At 34.1% G+C, this 18,124-nt stretch overlaps 1 protein-coding gene across 5 annotated transcripts in view; it reads left to right on the top strand.

The window, feature by feature from the left end:
- The first annotated feature begins 2,468 nt into the window (after positions 1 to 2,468).
- Dlic (dynein light intermediate chain) overlaps positions 2,469 to 18,124 on the top strand; it is a 49,036-nt gene continuing 33,380 nt past the window's right edge. For 4 of the 5 annotated variants that reach the window (XM_067090652.1, XM_067090651.1, XM_067090653.1 and 1 more), the window contains exons 1-8: positions 2,472 to 2,600; positions 6,764 to 6,837; positions 8,241 to 8,357; positions 9,700 to 9,930; positions 11,729 to 11,898; positions 13,308 to 13,537; positions 14,851 to 14,965; positions 16,382 to 16,594. In XM_067090652.1, the coding sequence (XP_066946753.1) occupies positions 2,518 to 2,600; positions 6,764 to 6,837; positions 8,241 to 8,357; positions 9,700 to 9,930; positions 11,729 to 11,898; positions 13,308 to 13,537; positions 14,851 to 14,965; positions 16,382 to 16,594 (1,233 nt within the window). In that variant the 5' untranslated portion in view covers positions 2,472 to 2,517. Of the gene's footprint in view, positions 2,601 to 6,763; positions 6,838 to 8,240; positions 8,358 to 9,699; positions 9,931 to 11,728; positions 11,899 to 13,307; positions 13,538 to 14,850; positions 14,966 to 16,381; positions 16,595 to 18,124 lie in introns of all 5 variants that reach the window. The other variant, XM_067090650.1, reaches the window with a different exon arrangement.

The raw sequence follows: 18,124 nt of genomic DNA on the forward strand, positions 1-18,124 counted from the left end.
AATAGTGTTGTCATAAACAATATGTATATCTGCATTTTTATTTACATATATATTATAACAAATATATAACAAATATATATATATATATATATATATATATATATATATATATATATATATATAATATATATAATTTTATATATAATGTATATAATTTTCGTGTTTACGTCTCTATAGTCTATATAATTACAGCGTATCTCGCAGATGCTGCGGGTGAGTCAAGAACTCGAGAATCAACCGGCCAGAACAACCTTTTTGTTACCATTCACCTCAAGATTGTAGAATGCTCCATTTTCGTCTGTATCCACTCAGCCATTTAACCTGTCTCTTCCTACAAGGCGGCTAGGCGGTGACTAGACATAATGTGAGCATTCATGCCCGTCTCGGTGTCTTCAAATGTGAAGTAAATAAATTTCTGAGACATCCCCCTCTCTCTCTCTCTCTCTCTCTCTCTCTCTCTCTCTCTCTCTCTCTCATACACACCGTTTTGACAGTTTCTTTAAACAAATCAAATTTTGACTCGAGTTCCGATGGCAGCAGACGACTTTGTTAACTCCGACAATAGTACTATCTCCGGCTGATAATAAAACACCGAAACTGTGTCGCCAGCTAATATCAAATCGGTCAGGCAACCGGTGCCACCCACCAACGAGATAAGTTTTCAAACAGGATGCATTGTCGCCAAGATCTTGTGATTTATTGATTTATGCACGCTCAAAGTGTGCACGCGCCATGTGCATAGCGATGCACCAAGAGAAGATGTTGTTAACTTTCGTCGCATTCCCTTGCCGTTGTTAAAACAAGTCAGACTCATCTTACCATTCATGTCCTAATCTCTCAGAAATTCATTTATGAATCTTTAACCAAACTGTGGTTCTATTGATGGTTAATTTTTATCCAGCGTGGCTAGAAAATCATTCGTGTATCCTCCCCACTCTTGCTTCTTTTCCTTTTCCTTCCTAAACTCATAAATGTTACCCTCTCGCGCATTTGAACCACTGGTTTTATTCTCTCGCCGAAGCCAGGCTAATAAATCTGTTACTATATTTTCAGTTCGTCCTTTTCAAGTCTGTAAGTGTGTAGATGGTTTCTTTACATCACAGTTTGAATGTCTTCCTTATGTCACTTTTTCCCATACCTTTTCATATTCGTACACCATTTCATTACTCTAAGGCCGATAGAGATTCCTGATTATCCTTGCAGTAGGCGTAGCGCACCTATTCTAAATGTGTCCTTCAGGTATCTATTATGCATCCGTCTCATATTTTACTGAGCATCAGGTCCATATTAACTGGTCAGATCTGTTGAAGTGTCACATACTTTCCACCTGGTTTTGAATTAGTAGTTAGGCGCCTCCTTTATATTTAAGACGTGTTGGTATTTATGGGCCAATTTGCAAAACGTTCTTCAAAATGCAGCCGAAATACTGTTAAACTTCACATGTCCTTACTTTAATGGGACTTCTTTAAACCTGAATTTATTTTGTTGCGAAACCTTTTAACAAATCATTGCTAGGACATACACTGTTACATATAAACTAATAGCATTTTGGCAACAATCAGATAAATGATAGAACAAATGATGCGTTGAGCTAACACATTTTGAAAAATATATTGAGAGAGAGAGAGAGAGAGAGAGAGAGAGAGAGAGAGAGAGAGAGAGAATATTTATTTTAGAGGAATCAAAGATGAACAAGTATGATAATGATAACTGTTTCTTGTGCAATTCTTTGAACAATTATCCATTTGTTTAATCACCAAATAAGATATTTCGCTCACTGTTGCTCTATAAGCAAAAATATCATTGATGCTGGATCGCTATTAAGTACTTTTAATGAGTTAATATTTTAAGTTACTTCAAGTTTATTACTTCCTCAATTTTCTCAGAAAAACTGGACAGGAAGTGTTGCGTTGCAACTTGTTACAATTTCTGAAGGCGTAGTAGGTTAAAATAACAATTCCATGTCGTTAACGGTGAAATGTATTGATTTTTTAGACAAATGAACGCCAAAATACGACGGAGTTGGTATAAGGAAATTATAAGGAAGCCGCTCCTAATGAATGGAACGGTGTACAGGTGACGGTATAACCGGGAGTGACTCACCCCAGGCCAAATGACGTCATTCTTCAAGGGTCATCCTGTGGTTGCAAAGCAATGCAAATTATTTTTGCTGGATGATATAAATCAAAATACTCGGTACTAAAAAGAACTACGGCCTATAAATACGAAGAGCTGTATTAAAATGCATGTCACGAGACTTTCAAGATTTTAGAGTCTATTTTGCAGGATTGTGATAATTAGGAGTACTGCAAACAATAGATAGCTTAAAATTTGTCGAATATATATTTTAATGGCTCATTTGTTTTCAATATCTTGATTAAAGTGCGTATAATCGAAAAAAATGCATTTAGTCGATCGTATTTTGTTTTGTTTTCCTTGGTAGAATCGAGGAGTCTTTCGTCTATAGTTTTTGTTGTAAACCTTACATCATTGGAACGTAGTTTTGGTCATGAGAATATGGCGCTGAATGGGGAAAGGTCAGCCCTTTCAGGGCTTTCCGACCTCAGAAAAGAGAAAGCCGAAGAGAAAGAGAACCTCTGGTGAGTTGTTTAGTTACTAGTGATGAATTGTAATCCAGAATTACGGTGTGAAATGGCTCTGAAAGGAAACTACTGGATGACAGCTATGGTGGGAGCGGCTTTCGTCTGTTGACATACCAACCACATTGAACATCTGAACAACAAATGAACGAGTTTCCTCACATAACGGTGGCTATCGAACTGTGTGAAGTGGTATGCTGGAAAGTGGCGCTGAAACATCATTGTGCTTTGATGAAATTGCCCTTTGTTGTCAAACATTCTCACAAAGGATTTACGAGTTGTGACGGGAAGAAAGGGGCGGAAGGCGTTCGCAGGTCGTATTGCTTCTTATTATGGTTTTGATTTTCCATTCGGTGAACAACTTATTCGGTTTGACGGCGTTCGGTATTTTCCAAGTCGGTATTTCTTAGGTAGAAGTCGTCAGCGCTCGGCAGGTTAGGCGTAGCATATTCGCACTAAGTAGAATCTCGGGTTCAGAAGTCACTATTCAAGTCTTAAGTTGCCGGTAGCTTAGGCAGCAAAGGTGAAAATGTTAGTGTTATCCTTTGTCCAGTTTAATGATTGATAAGTATGCCTAATTTAAACACTAGCCACTAACCCTGCTAATAATTAAGTATGCCTAATTTAAACACTGTAGCTACTAGGCTAGGCTAGCCCAACTAAGAATTAACAAGTATGCCTATTTTAAAAACTACGAGCCCAGCTTAGAATTAACAAGTAGGGTGTATCTAATTTCAAAACTAGTTACAAGCCAGTCTAGCTGTAAATGGATTATTCTTGTAATACAGTGTAACCTTCTTACAGGCTAGACTTGCACTAACCTAGCTTATGCTTATGATGTTAGTGTAAGCTTTAGTATGGCAGGCAAAGTTGCTTTAGGTATATTAAGCTTACGTGTTAGTAGGCAGAGGCTAAACCACTGTTCATTATGTTTCCATATCAAGTGTCGCCCAGCATTTGATGGGTAAAAACAGTTTTGCTGTACCCTAAGCTTCATCATGTTTCCCATCTCCAGAAAATGTGGTCACTTGTGCATTTGTTTAATCCAAGTTGAGTAATCAGTGTAGGGTACCTTAAAGATATTTCCTTATTGAAAGCGAAGGGGTAAGTTAACCCATTATCAAGACCCGGGCTACTGTAGGAATTAAAAAATTTTTTTTGGACCTCTTCTGCTTTTTGTACATCATCAGCTGCTGTTCTAAATTACAACCCTAAGAATTAGAATTCTTAGGGTTGAACAGTTCATGTTTTGTATTTCCCATTTCATTTTCCACATTTTGTAATAGGTTAGTTATGTTTTTCCAGTAAAAATTTCAATTTTTTTTTCTAGAGTTTAGACTATAACTTCTGACACTACCCACTTTTCCTTGTACAAGTCTAGTAAGATTAGGTTTCATTCCTTATGCATAATAAATGTAATGTTAGTCTAGTAAGATTAGCTTTCATTCCTTCTGCTTAATAAATGTAAACAAACAAATCATAAAGCTTAATATGTGTGTATAATTGAATTGTGATTTGCTGAAAGTTTCAGTAGGGTACCAAATCTAGAAGCTTCTTGTAGGCTTGTAAGGTGGTAACAGAATTGCTTTAAGTGTGAGGTTTTAAACACACTGAAGTCGTAATACAGTTTCATCCTTGTTTTAACACATTTCATAATAATAAAACCATACAATGCCCAAATTATAAAACATTCAGATATCAGGCTATGTATTGTACTCACCTAAATGGTGTAGAGGATGATGAGTACTGTAAATTGCGAAGTTACAAAGAATTAAAAGGTTCTTTTAACATTAGCTAGCTTACCCATCTGTTAACTCCCAAAGCTTTGACATTTTGTTAACAGTACAACGTAATGAATTTTTATTCAGTGTATTGTAATGTTAATGCATTTCAGTGTTTTATACTATTATATAAGTATCATTCAATATATTAATATACCATACTGTACTTTAAATGGAAAACTAAGAGGCAGGAGGCCAAGTTTATTGAAATTAAATTTTTTAATTTTAAAACTTGAACTATTGAGTTATTTTGATCTGTACTGTATTGTTTGGTTGTTGAGGTATGATTGTTTTGCAAAATATCTAATTATTAAAACTTTAACAATAATTGTAGAAAATACTTTGATAAAGTTATGAAAACAATGAGTACTCTACATTAATTATTATTGGAAAGTTATAATTGAATAAAAGGTGCAATGTAAAACATTATTATAATACCCTGTAGAAATTTCATAACCATACCAAACACAAATAGTATATAATTGGAAAACAAAAACATACAGCAATTATTTCAGACTAGCCTAGTCTATCGAGGATGGTGGACAAAATGCACCAAGTGTCAGTCTGATTGCAGTACTTTTGAGACTGGATGCACTCATTACAACCCCCCCCCCCTTGAGTATAACAACAGTAATGGGAAGCAAGTTTTTGAGCGGGAGAATACCGAAATCAATGGTTTAAAGGGCCACCTCCTAACTTAACCTAGGAGTCCAGGCTCTACCTGACTGCAGCTTGGGGAATAGGAATCTTTGTTGTATAACCTGTAAGTTGTAGGCTATGTGCAGTTTATATTTCACAGTGACCATCAAGCCTATCAGCAGAAAAAAAACAAAAAATTATTTGGACCACAATATGGGGGAACCTGCTGTAACCAGATAAGAAAAATACCTGTTTGTTTGCATAGGAAGTCTTTTGTGATTCTTGCAATAGGTGTGTGGTCTTGAGGAATGTAACTTCAAAGTGAACTGTAGTAATTGAGTTATTTGACAACTCCAGGTGCTCATTGTGTACAAGTGACTCCTGTGGTGGTGTAAGTAAGAATATGAGCAAGTAAGTGCTGTATTTGACAACTCTTGGTGCTCATTGTGTACAAGTGACTCCTGTGGTGGTGTAAGTAAGAATATGAGCAAGTATTTGCCAAGTAAGTGCTGTAGGCCTATTTGACAACCCTTGGTGCTCATTGTGTACAAGTGACACCTGTGGTGGTGTAAGTAAGAACATGAACAAGTATTTGCCAAGTAAGTGCTGTACCTGTTACTGTTCTGTACGTCTGAAGTTCACATGTTACTTCTGTCATGTTTTTATTATCAGAAATTCAACTTGTGGGAACTGCTTTGTGAGCCACTTCAGTAGGCTAAGGTCCTGGAAACAAGGCTAGAATAACAACAGTGATATTTTTTCCATCAGTAATCTCTTAGTCACAGTGCTCTGTTATGTAAATGGAGGTTGTTAGATTATAATTAGGTTAAAATGGGTAGACTCTTTAATTTCCTAGCATTCAGCTTGGGTCAGTATCTTAATGTTGTATCCAGTCTGAACTCGCAATAATCCTTACTAATCTACAGTGGTGGCTTATACAAGGTAAATTGTATCACAGTCACTCCTGAATATGTTGACAGTTGTGAATTATCTTGTAATGTTTTTACATCGAGAGATATGAAAGAATTGGTGTGGAAGCTGTCTATGGCTGTTGTTGGTAATATACAGTTGCTCTTAATCCTGTTATTAGCCCATATAAATTACAATTAATCAGTTCTGGAGATTTTTTTTTTACATTGTTTTAAAGAAAAAAGGATTGCCATATATATGTAGAGAAAGAAAAGTGGTTTTCATTGCCTTTATTCTAGCTTTGTCCGATGCTTTTTCACTAAGGTGAATAACCCCCAGCTTATACCAGGATTATTATTTTTGACTCCCTCAGGAACCTGGCTTTTTTAAATTTATAAAATTTTTTGCTTTTTTCAAGAAAGTTTATTTTTTAAATTGTATTTTTTAAAATCTTGTTGGCTGTAAGTGCAGTGGTCACAAGACAAGTACTGTATGAAGAAAGTATATACCGATGGTATCTTTATATTTCGAGAGTTTTTTATGTTATATCCATATTACAATGTTCAGAACAAAGGAACATGTGAATTCAATGCCCTCAGTGAATCCCAGAATAACAGTTATGGTACTGTATTCATATTTTAGGATACTATGTTATTGCATATTATAAGACATTTTGCATTAAATGTAGGAGCTTTGAGGTGAAATCTGAGGAAATCTCTTCATATTTCAGGGCAAACTATTCTCTTGTTATTTAAGCATTTATTAATGTGATGTTTAACTTTTAAACAACCATTTAAGAGTTTTGAATATTGATGCAATTTTTCTCTATTTCAGGAAAAAGATCTTAGGAGAGGTTCAGTCAAGTGAGCGCAACAAACTTCCATCGTGCAAATCTGTTCTCGTTTTAGGTTAGTTTAATTAACTTCTTTTTTTTTTACTAGTGGGAAGGTTAGGTGTAATTTGTTTACTTGGAGTTGTTTTGGATGCAAGTTTCTTTGGAGGGTTCTTATGTTCATAAAATGTTCCAAAGCACAGGTTGATGGTGCAAGTGTCAGCCCTGGTTTTTATGCAATTTATGTCGTCAGTATACGAGCAGTGAGCAATGTTAATTGATACCTAGTTTACCCCCTGACGATTTTATTTCCAGCATTCCTTGGTCAGTGCCCTCCTGAGATATCGAAAACTTAATTGAGTAACACCTCTTTCCATCCATAATGAGGTAGACATCTACATGTGATGTACAGAGACAAACCTGGGATAAGTCTGAAGGAAATGTTAATGCTGGTTAGATGGGGATATGTCTTCTGGTTACTGAAAGTAACTTTAGCTGTTTTTTACTATTCTTCCAGAGTTACCATTCTAATCCAGGCTCTTGTCAAACTCTCATAAGTTGTATCACTATGATTTTAATTTTTGACCATCAAAGTGCAGACACTACTTTTCTCTCAAAATTATTCAAGAATTAAATTATTGCCATACTGAGAAACATGATCTGTAACAATGGAGAATGTTCACTCTCAAATCACAATATTGTATACTAAGTGGTTAATGATATTAACTGCCTGGTTATGGTGTATCATGACTTGTGAGTCTTTTGTGATTTTGGGAGGGAATGTTGCATATGACAGAAAATGACCATCCAGAAGAAGTTATCTTTACTTTCTTTCTATGTATTGATTTTTATATTTGTAGTATCAGTAATGACTTTTGATGACAACGCTAGATACTGCGTGCACGGTCTGGGTTGATATTCTTGTTGGATGTAGATGAGGTATGAAAGCTAATTAATTCTGAGTCATCAGTTTATCTTCCAGTTGAAATAGTTACTTGATTGTCTTAATACAGTACAGCTGTTTAGCTTAGCATAAGAAAGAGAGATTGTTTAATTTGTTTCAAACTGTGGCCTGTGTATGGTTTCACTGTGATGCTGAAGGTTTTAGTTCCTTTCCTTTCTTCTCTTTCATTATTGTAACAGTTAAACATTTTTTAGTCCTCGGGTAGCATTTTTTTATTTTGTCCTTTTTGTTATACATGTTATGAATGATAGTAATAATTGTCACATTTCTTATTATGTGTTAACAGTAATTTAAATATGAGCTACATGTTATGAATGATAGTAATAATTGTCACATTTCTTATTATGTGTTAATAGTAATTTAAATATGAGCTGGCTTTTTGGCAAGGTCTGGAAAATAGAGTTAGCATCTTTCCATTTGAACATAGTGATGTTTTCAAAAGATGAAGTGCTTTAGTGAGATAACAGTTCTTTGAGAGGATATTTGAAATTTTCAAGGTTTTCTTCATTTCACAGGTGAGAATGAATCTGGGAAAACAACATTGGTTGCTAAACTTCAAGGCAATGAAGATCCAAAAAAGGGCTCTGGTCTCGAGTATGCATATATAGATGTTAGGGATGAATATAGAGACGGTGAGTAATATGCTTGGTTTTATTTTATCCATACAGTACTTAGTTTTAAGTATTAATAGATACCAATTATACTGTAATTTTTATAATACTTCATAAAGCATTGAAATGAGTTCTTTTTGTGCTCCTAATTATTGTAATGTGGCTTAATTGATTTTTAAAATTTTCCTTATGTGAGCGAGGTGGTAAATGAAATTATCTGCAGATGGCAAATATTGAATAGCATTTTTGTTTTACTAAGTGAAACTCTTGTCATCTTTTCTTTATATTCATTATGGTAAGTTCTTATTCCTTGGACAGATTATTTCATGTATCTTAGGTGGCTTCTTAATTGTCCTAAATGGGGTCCCATACCATATAAATTTTGCACAATATTTACCATTGCACCAAAAATTTGGATTGCATACAAATTGAAGGCATCTTGCATAGCATTGATGCAGGGATGTATTGACGCAGAATATTGCATCTTGTAAAGCAGATTGTCAAGGGCCCCCTTAATATGTTGTATCAGTGTGTTTGTTTATTGTTCTTTTGCTAATGGCAGAGGAAGGATTTATTTTTTAATAGCCACACCAGTCACTTAGCTGTCATTTCTCTGTCACAATACTTGATAATTGTATACAGTACCCATAGTTCTAAGTTCATTTAGATTAGTCATGCTTTCGAAACTGGAAAGGTGTTGTTATTTTTCTTTTTTGATATTTTCCTTTTTTTTTTAACGAAGTTACTTTTGGAAAACTTTCATTAATGTTGAGTTATGTAAGCATTATATGTATGAGTATGGGATTATGAAAGTTACATGTAGCAATTTGTTTCTTTTGAGGAAATTATTAATATTTGTGATACTTTAGATTATTTTAGATTAATTATTGATATAAAAAGACCCTGTGAAGTTAAGTGAAAGATTGCTTGGGAGAGAGTGCATTGTTGGTAATTCAGAAGGTGTTAGTCATTGGTTAATTTTTATTTTTCTGCCTTATATCTTGAATTATTTGAAATCTTGTCATAGATTATATATGAAAGCTACTTTTTTTTATATTTAGCTAAAGTTTACTTTTTCCAGAAATTAACGTTTCTTTTGCCATACTTACTGTAGGGTGGACGTTTCATTCAGTGGGTTTTATTATATGTTTTTTATTTGTTTTTGTGTTCAACCAAGTTATTGATTTATATTAAAGCTATTTTTTTTTTATATTTAGCTAAAGTTTGCCTTTTCCAGAAATTAACGTTTCTTTTGCCATACTTACTTTAGGGTGGACGTTTCATTTGGTGGGTTTTATTATATGTTTTTTATTTGTTTTTGTGTTCAACCAAGTTATTGATTTATATTTTCTTTTCTTACCAGACCATACGAGATTAAGTGTCTGGGTTTTGGATGGTGATCCTAAGCACGCAGAGTTATTAGAATTTGCGGTTAATGCTAATAACCTGGAACACACATTAGTTTTATTAACTGTTTCAATGACGACTCCGTGGGCTATTATGGACCAGCTTCACACATGGGCAACTACTTTACAAGACCACATAGACAAGTTAAATATTGATCCTGACAAGTTTAAAGAACAACAAGATTTGAGTAAGTACAGTATGTGTTTTTTTGTGTGAATGTTTACTGCTTCTTAAAAGAGTAGCAAGTCCTGTAGGACAGTTGTGTGTGATTAGAAATTGAACCCAGATGTCTGGTTTAAATTGCATCATGGTATTACTGTTAATACTAGTAATAGTATTTAATAGCCCTTTAATTAATTTTAACAGCTGATATCCATTCATCAGAAGTCTTGCTGATTTTGGTTGCTCATAGATTAGGTCAACTTTGCAAACTAAGTTATGGAAATCATATTGATACTGTACTTACGTACTCAGTAATTTTAGTCGTATAATGTGAAGATTCCAGAGGGATCATGAAATACTATATTATACTATACTACTATACAGTATTCAGACCTCTTGCTCTCTTTTTTCACCTTACTATAATTTTTTTATATTCAATCTTGGATTCATGGGGTAAATATATTTATAAATGAGAGCCTCCCTTAAGAAAGTCAGGGTCTTATTAATGGTCACATAAAGATGTTAACCACCTTCAGAATATGTTATTGGTAAAGTGTTCTCCTTCTTTTACAAAGGTATTACTCTATATAGTTTTATTGGTTTCTTATGTAAGAGAAAGTGTTTGGAATGTTAATCATTCTGATTAGATGTTATCACCCGTGAATAGGACATTCCTAAACACGTTTTTACACATCAGAAATCTTAAGGGAAAATAACTGAAATTTTCTCGCTGACTTTAAAATGCAAGTAAGGGTTCCTCTTGCACATTATTACAATGATTCTTAGGCATGCTGATATTTATTTTAAATTGCTCAGTACCTATTTCCAGTTTCTTTGTAATTTTCATTTCTTGTTCAAGACAAAATCTTCTAGCCAGAACTGTTGGAGTCTAGTAAGGACTTTGTGAACTAATTGAATTAATTTTAAAAGTAATGATAATGAAAATGACCAGTTTTTGCTTATTTTTTTAAATGCCAGGGGCTCACTGAACCCAGAATGTACTTAGGATGTTTGGATTATTATTAATATATTTCTTTACTGCAACAAAGACTACACAGTAACATTTTTATGCACTCTGAGGTCACCTGAATAATTAATCTTAAGTGATGGACGAAAATTTGAGTTACTGTACATCAAGTTAAAAAATTTGGATATCCAAATAGAAGGAGATCAAAAGGAATAGGTGATAAAGGAGACAGTAATGCATCTGCAGTTTGAAGGAATGTTTCAAATAACTTTCATGTTGTCAAATTTGTGCTGCCCAAAGCATACTGTTTCAGGAATGGAATATCTTGAGAAGTTTTTCATCATTTGTTTTGGCAAAAGACCCTTGGAGAATGAAAGTACTGGTTTAGTGATGAGACGAGTGTTCTGTATTCAATTTTGGAAAGTATACCAGCTGTTTTAATACTGTTAGTTACAACTTGAGGTGCATACTTAATTAAGGTAGAAGTATCTGATGAAGTGAGTAGCTCTGTCAGCCATTTACTTTTCAGCTTGGAAAAGAATACAGCTGTTTTAGTATTGATAGTTACAACTTTAGGTGTGTACCATTAAGGTAGGAGTAGGAGCTCTTTCAGCCTTTTGCTTTTCTTCCTACTTAGCTGTCCAACTTCTTTAACTTTGTTCAACTTCCTTAACTTTACCCTGCTACACTTTTCTATGTTTATTCAAGATCAAATACTTTGGGTGACCCCTGTAAAACTTTAGAAATGTGAATTATTTGCCTTGTTAAATTACTTAATTTTAATAATAAAAATATGTTGCATGAATAATTCTTTGCCCTCATACTAGTTTTTGACTCATCTTTTATTCCCTTCCAGTGACAAGGTTATGGCAAGACTATGTTGAACCTGGAGATGAATTAGAAGCAGGGTCTCCCATGAAACGGTCTTCACGGAATTTGGAAAATGACGACGAACCTGTTTTACCTCTCCCAGATAATGTCTTAACTAGAAATCTTGGCCTTCATGTTATAGTAGTTGTTACAAAGGTATGTTGCCTTAAGATATAATGCTGCATCTTTGTGGAATTTTCAGTTGTATATGTAATTAACAGGGATATTTCAGCAGTTGGTGGTAAATTTATATTTAACATTTGTTGTGATTATTTCACTCCTTATTTTTAAGGTATAAAACTACTCTCTGTGATTAAGGTTTTGAAACTTGTTGGTGAGAAGTAGCTTGAATAAAGGCAGGTTTCATTATTATAAGTATGGTGTGTTTTAGATATTAGATTTGGTTGAATGCATAGTTCTCTGGACATAGGAAAGCAATTCTGAATGGAAATGTAATTGGTAGACTGTGTGCTTGGAAAGGATAATTTAGAAACAATGGAATACAGGCAGTCCCCGCTTACCGGTGGCATTTGTTAACAGCGTTTCAGTGTTATCAGCAATGTCATAAATAACTTATGGTAACTGTGTAGCTCAGCACAGGACATGGAGGGGTTGGGGATTAGTTTGCCTTGAGACTTGGTGGGGGACGTATTGCCCTCAGTATCCCATGACATCTTTTTATTTATTTGCTCATAAATATACCCAGGGATTGCCTTTGGTTTTAGTTCTTATCTTTTATGATTGTATGTTGGCTATAATTGTAATTTGGCAAAGAAATATAAGAAAAAACATGTATCCCTCAAAAAAGTTACTGCATCTCCCCATCTCAGTAAATCTTGTAAATATTTTACAACAGATATACATTACTCAGAATTTGTTACTGATTTTAGTTCTTATCTGTTATGATACTGTGTGAGCTGTAATTATAATTTTGCAAAATAAAATATAATAAATGATTAGAAAAAACATGTATAACTTGATAAAATTAGCACATTTTTACAAGTGTCTTGTAAAAGAGGCCCCACACAGGGTTGTGAATAATCACTCGACTTTCTGTGAAAGGTAGTAAAAAATTTTAGAATTTTTTTCTTACATCATATGCATTTGCATATCTTCCTCTTTCCATTGATGTGTTTATTTTTTTAAATTGGCCAACCTTAAAGTTTTCCCTTGTCTGGGGTTGTGTTTAATATATATTTAGCTCATCCCTTAAGGGTTAAAAGTTTTTATTTGACCTTGTAATTCACTGCTGGAATTCATCCCAATCCTGAAGTTATTTTGCAATGTTTTTGAGGTCATGGCCCTTTTGTCCTTCCACCTACTTTGGTTCTTTCAGGTAGTATATGATTAGTAGGGTTGTGATGAAACTTTTTTATTACATGAAACTTTTCCTCAAATTAACACATTAATTCATAGTTGAAGTTTTTAAATCTGCTGAGACCAAAACTTGTAGGTTTGACCGGCTGTTGCCCTTATCCACAGAATAAAAAGTAATATATAATTCATGATTTTGTATGAAAAATTGTGCTTTGTGTAGTAAAAACCTTTTTTTTTTCTGCTTTCAGACCGACTATATGACTACGTTAGAAAAAGATTTTGATTATAAGGAAGAACACTTTGATTTTATTCAACAGTCAATTAGAAAATTCTGCCTTCAGTATGGTGCAGCCCTCTTTTATACATCTGTAAAAGAGGATAAAAACTGCGACCTGTTGTACAAGTATCTAGTCCATAAAATATACAACTTTCCCTTCAGAACTCCAGCACTTGTTGTAGAAAAAGATGCTGTATTCATGTAAGTATCTGTTGAGATATGTATTTTAAATAATGAAAATGATAATTTTAGGTAGTGTGTGATAAGAATTATGAATTTATAATATGTATACAGTATTTCCTGGCATTGAAGGCACATCACAGTTTTGGCTCTCAGAATTTGGAGAAAAAAAAATAAGCAGAAAATAAGATATGAATTCATGAGATGATGTCTTTGTTTTGGTTGGTATGCTGTCTGCATTTTACTTTCTCAATGCTTCGAAGTACTGTGGCTTGAGCTGGTACAGCATATTGATTTTTGTAGTGTCATTTTTAAAAAATATTTGGTTTTATGTCTCAAGTTCACTGATATTCATATTTAATAATTTTCTGAAGTTGACATACTAGCAAACTTGAAAGACTTGAACAGGTTACCAAGTATTGTAGCTGGTACCAACTTCTCAGCTATATGTTTTGTTAGAAATTTTCTTGGCTGGTAATGTTTAAGTGCGCAGATGGATGGGGCTACAGTTAGTGTAGTATATTGGAAATAAAGATTCTGATAGTATGTTATCCCAGACAAAGGAAAATTAAACACCACGGCAGGAATTATTAGAAATACAGAACAATATCTTATTCCATAGATACAATTTGTTAAAACACCACATGAATATGACATTCCAAACAGAACAGAATAAAAATAGAACAGATTAAAATCCACACAATAGAGATATCACAAATAAGAAGACATTTTAATCAGGAAAACCTGAAATTAATCTCCACATAGTTACAATTTATAAAAGTACCAAGCAAACGTGTTTAATTATGATAGTGTTGATGTAGTGAGATTTGCCGATATGGGCATAATTCTAGTGACTAAGTTTATTTTTTATCTTTTTTTTTATGCCTTTAGTGTATTTAATATTTTAACTAAGTATAATTTATACACATTATTCAATAGCAGGTAGATCCAGGAGTTCTAATTACTATTTAGCAATGATAAGCTTCCATGGGGATTAGGATAGGCTTATGGAAAATGAAACTTTGGCTTCTAGGATGCACAGTAAGTTTCCAAGACTTGTATCATAAAAGAATAAGTGTTGTCTTTTGACACTGGGAAATATGGTTCACGTTGCTTTATGATATTAAATATTAGTCAAAGAGAAGAAAGCATTTGCAATGCACAGTGTATCCTGCAGAAAACTAAAGGTTTCAAGTCTGCTCATCAGCTTCATGTTGCTTTTTAATTGCTGTTTTGACCTAGAATTATCATACCATGTATCTATATACAAATATCTATTAACAAGAGTTTTAAAAAGTAAGATGCACAGTGCCTATAATGATTTTTCATTTCAGTCCAGCCGGATGGGATAATGATAAGAAGATCGCCATTCTATACGAAAACATGCACACTTTCAGTCCCGAGGACTACTATACAGATGTAGTGGTTAAACCTCCAGTTGTTAGGAAGGCAAGTATTTTTCAGTTACATCTTTTTATTATTTAGACTTGGGAAGGAAGAAATGGGAAATTGAAAGGTTAGAGAGGACAGAATCATTCAAAATTCTAGTGATTATTTTTTATTTTTTTTTTTTTTTTTTTTGCATCATTCTTCATTTGAGGGGATTTTCATGGTGGTTATGTATTTTGATTGAGAATATATAGAATTTGTGGAAATAACCTAAGAACTTTGTACAACAGTATTAACCCTATCCCTTATTATCCCGAATATTCTTGTGAGTAACTATGATGTATTCTTACAATGACGAGAATACTCATTCATACTTGTAAAATATTCCTACTTATTTTTGTCTTCCCAATTTTACTCATTCTTTGATGAATTCCCACATTCTACATTTCCTATCCCCATAGGAAATGTTTAGTATGCATTTTTGTCAATAGATAGCAGTGTGCCTTGTTTACTTATGAACTAACAATGTCAGACACTGCCTCTGCAAAATTCTCTCCAAGTTCATAACTTTCAAGGCATGGAAAAAATACTAAATTTTGAATTTTGCACGGATAAAAATTTTATTTTCTTCGTTTTGCTCTCCAACATCCAAAGTAATTCTGTATAATATTGCATAATTTAAAAATACAGTGAAAATACAAACGTGGCATATTTCAAATTTAACATCTTAAGTTTTATAAATTTTTCAAGAAAAATTATGCACTACAAATTATACAGAACAACTAAAAAGGTAATTTAAAAAAAGCTGCTTGATTTTTTACATATTATTGCAGAAAACCTGAAAGGGAAGGGGTTAAATATGAATTATTTAGTCATATTTAAGAGTTTAGTTTCCTCAGTGGTAGTCAGACTAATGTTGCTACAAGACTTAAATTGAGGGAGTTGCAATACCTTATACAAGCTGCTTAGTTGAAGATCATAAGCACTGATTATTTTTCCAGAAAATTGAGAGAAAGGGGGTCGGCTGAGATTAATATAAACCACCTAGTTGCATACATTCTTTTGTATGCATCAGATATGTATTGCATTTTGCAACAGAATTATAGTTTGGGAGATTTGATTAAAGAAGTTGGAAGATAAGGCTCCAGTGAGGGTTGTGTGGTGTATCACTTTTGATACAGTTAGACTAATGAGTTTGCTAACGTAGTCAACTGCTTTTGTGTGTTTCTCCGAGTATTTTAGTGTCAGACCTAATAAGAATTCTGGGAACCCTAAGTTATTAAGAAACATTTATCATCAGTTTGTTGTAAATGGATGTATATTTTAAATATGTAATAGTTTGATTTATGGAATATAATTTTTAATGTCAAAGCTTACAAGGTGAATAATGTCTTTTCAGTTTGTAAAAATTTTTATGCGTCAAATGATAATCATAAGCATTTGTGTGCCTCGCAGTAATTTTGTTTGTTTTTGTAGGCTGTTGCAAGAGAGGTGGAAGTTCAAGCTGAAGACGAGCAGGCATTTTTAGCCAGGCATCAAGCACAGCTGCAGTCTGGAGGCACTGGCTCGCCGAGTGTTCCAGCTGGTAGACAAGAATCGCCTCTCAGACAATCTCCAGCTGTACAGAGGACTAGTGATAGAAGAGTTTCCGCTACTAATTCTCCCAACCCAGTTGGCTCACCAAAGAAGGTAAGGCTTTTATTACATCGCCTATCTCTGGAAACTAAAAAAGCTTGCGTCTTGTATTTGTCAAGCAGAATGTTGTCTCTGTTGTGGTCTAAGGTGTTACAAACCACCTTGCGTAATGTGCTCATATTTGCCGCCTATCAGGGATAGTTCCTCATTCTTTCATATTGTAGTTGTCACTTACATTTAATTTTTTTCCCCCCGTGGAAAACATCCAAGTCATATATGTAAGGATTTTTCATATGAATTTTTTTGTAGTCGATCTCATACAATAGGTGAAATATTTGCATGGCATTAGCCAGTGACTGAGCAGTTTGTATGTTTTATAGATTTAAGCTCTCCTTATGTATTGGATAGAACATATGTTTTTTCTTTTTAGGGTTTGGAAGGTATCCTTCAGTTAATACATGCACTATGACATTTTTACATTTTGATAGAAACTGACCTCTGGGTAAAGGCGAAAAGCTTTTGTAACAGTGTTTTGCTTTTATTAATTGAGTTGTGTTATAGGGTATTATAAAAAATTATGTTGCTTTCTTTGGTCGTAAAGTATATCTATCTATACAGTATTGTGAGTGGGTGTCTTGTGTCAGTTTTTTGTCAAAAAGTTAAATCCCAATACAGAATTTTACTTATGCAACTGATTGATCAGGCATTTATATTCATTGAGTAACCAGTTGGTCATGAAAGGGATTGAGTTTATAAAATAGAAACCATAGTTTAGAATAAGGTTGCAATTGGATTTTGCATTTGGTTAGAATAAGAGGGGATAAAGTAAGTAAATTCTGTAAAGATGGGAGCTTTGTTGGTAATTGTTAACTACTTGCTATAATTTTTGGGTATGGCAGTTTCTTCAATATCATTTTGACAGCATTTCTTTCCTCAAAGCCCCATTAATCCTATGTATGCCAAGTAAGTTTGCCCATAAAGTCCCAGGTTCACCAACCTTTTGTCTGTCAGAGAGAAGATATCTTACACAGGTGCTCAAGCCAGTGCCATAGTAAGTGATAAAAAGAGGGATTTGATCATTTGGCAGATACTTTTAACTACTAGCCTTGTTTGACAGCACCACTTATCTGGTGTTGTCTCTGTGAGTAATTATGGGAGTAAAGTTTTTGTTGTGGTTGTCTCCGTAGTTGTTCACTAGCCATAGTTGTTCTAGTGAGTTTTGTGAATTACTCGCTAGTCAGAATTTTATGAGAGGTCTTTTGATCATGGTAGTTTATTGATTAGTAAGAACTAGCTCCTTAGTTAACACCAACAAGCATGGAGGAATTATTTTCCAATTCTGTCAGTTCCTTGGGGCAAACAGCTGACTGCATAAGATTAACAGGTAATCCTGTCAACTGTCACAAGATTCGAGTGTGTAGAGAAGCTTGTGGAAGTAATCAGGCATTGCAGGCAACTTGCAAGCTGATGTAGAGCAAACAGTAAGAAGGTATCCATGGCTGGAAGGCAAGGCAGGTGTAGAGTGGGCATGACTGGCAGTGGCTCCTTGCATAGGGAGAGTGCGTGGCTGGTAGCAGGCTGCTG

Source organism: Macrobrachium rosenbergii, chromosome 47 (assembly GCF_040412425.1).
Source record: "Macrobrachium rosenbergii isolate ZJJX-2024 chromosome 47, ASM4041242v1, whole genome shotgun sequence".
NCBI classification, from domain to species: domain Eukaryota; kingdom Metazoa; phylum Arthropoda; class Malacostraca; order Decapoda; family Palaemonidae; genus Macrobrachium; species Macrobrachium rosenbergii.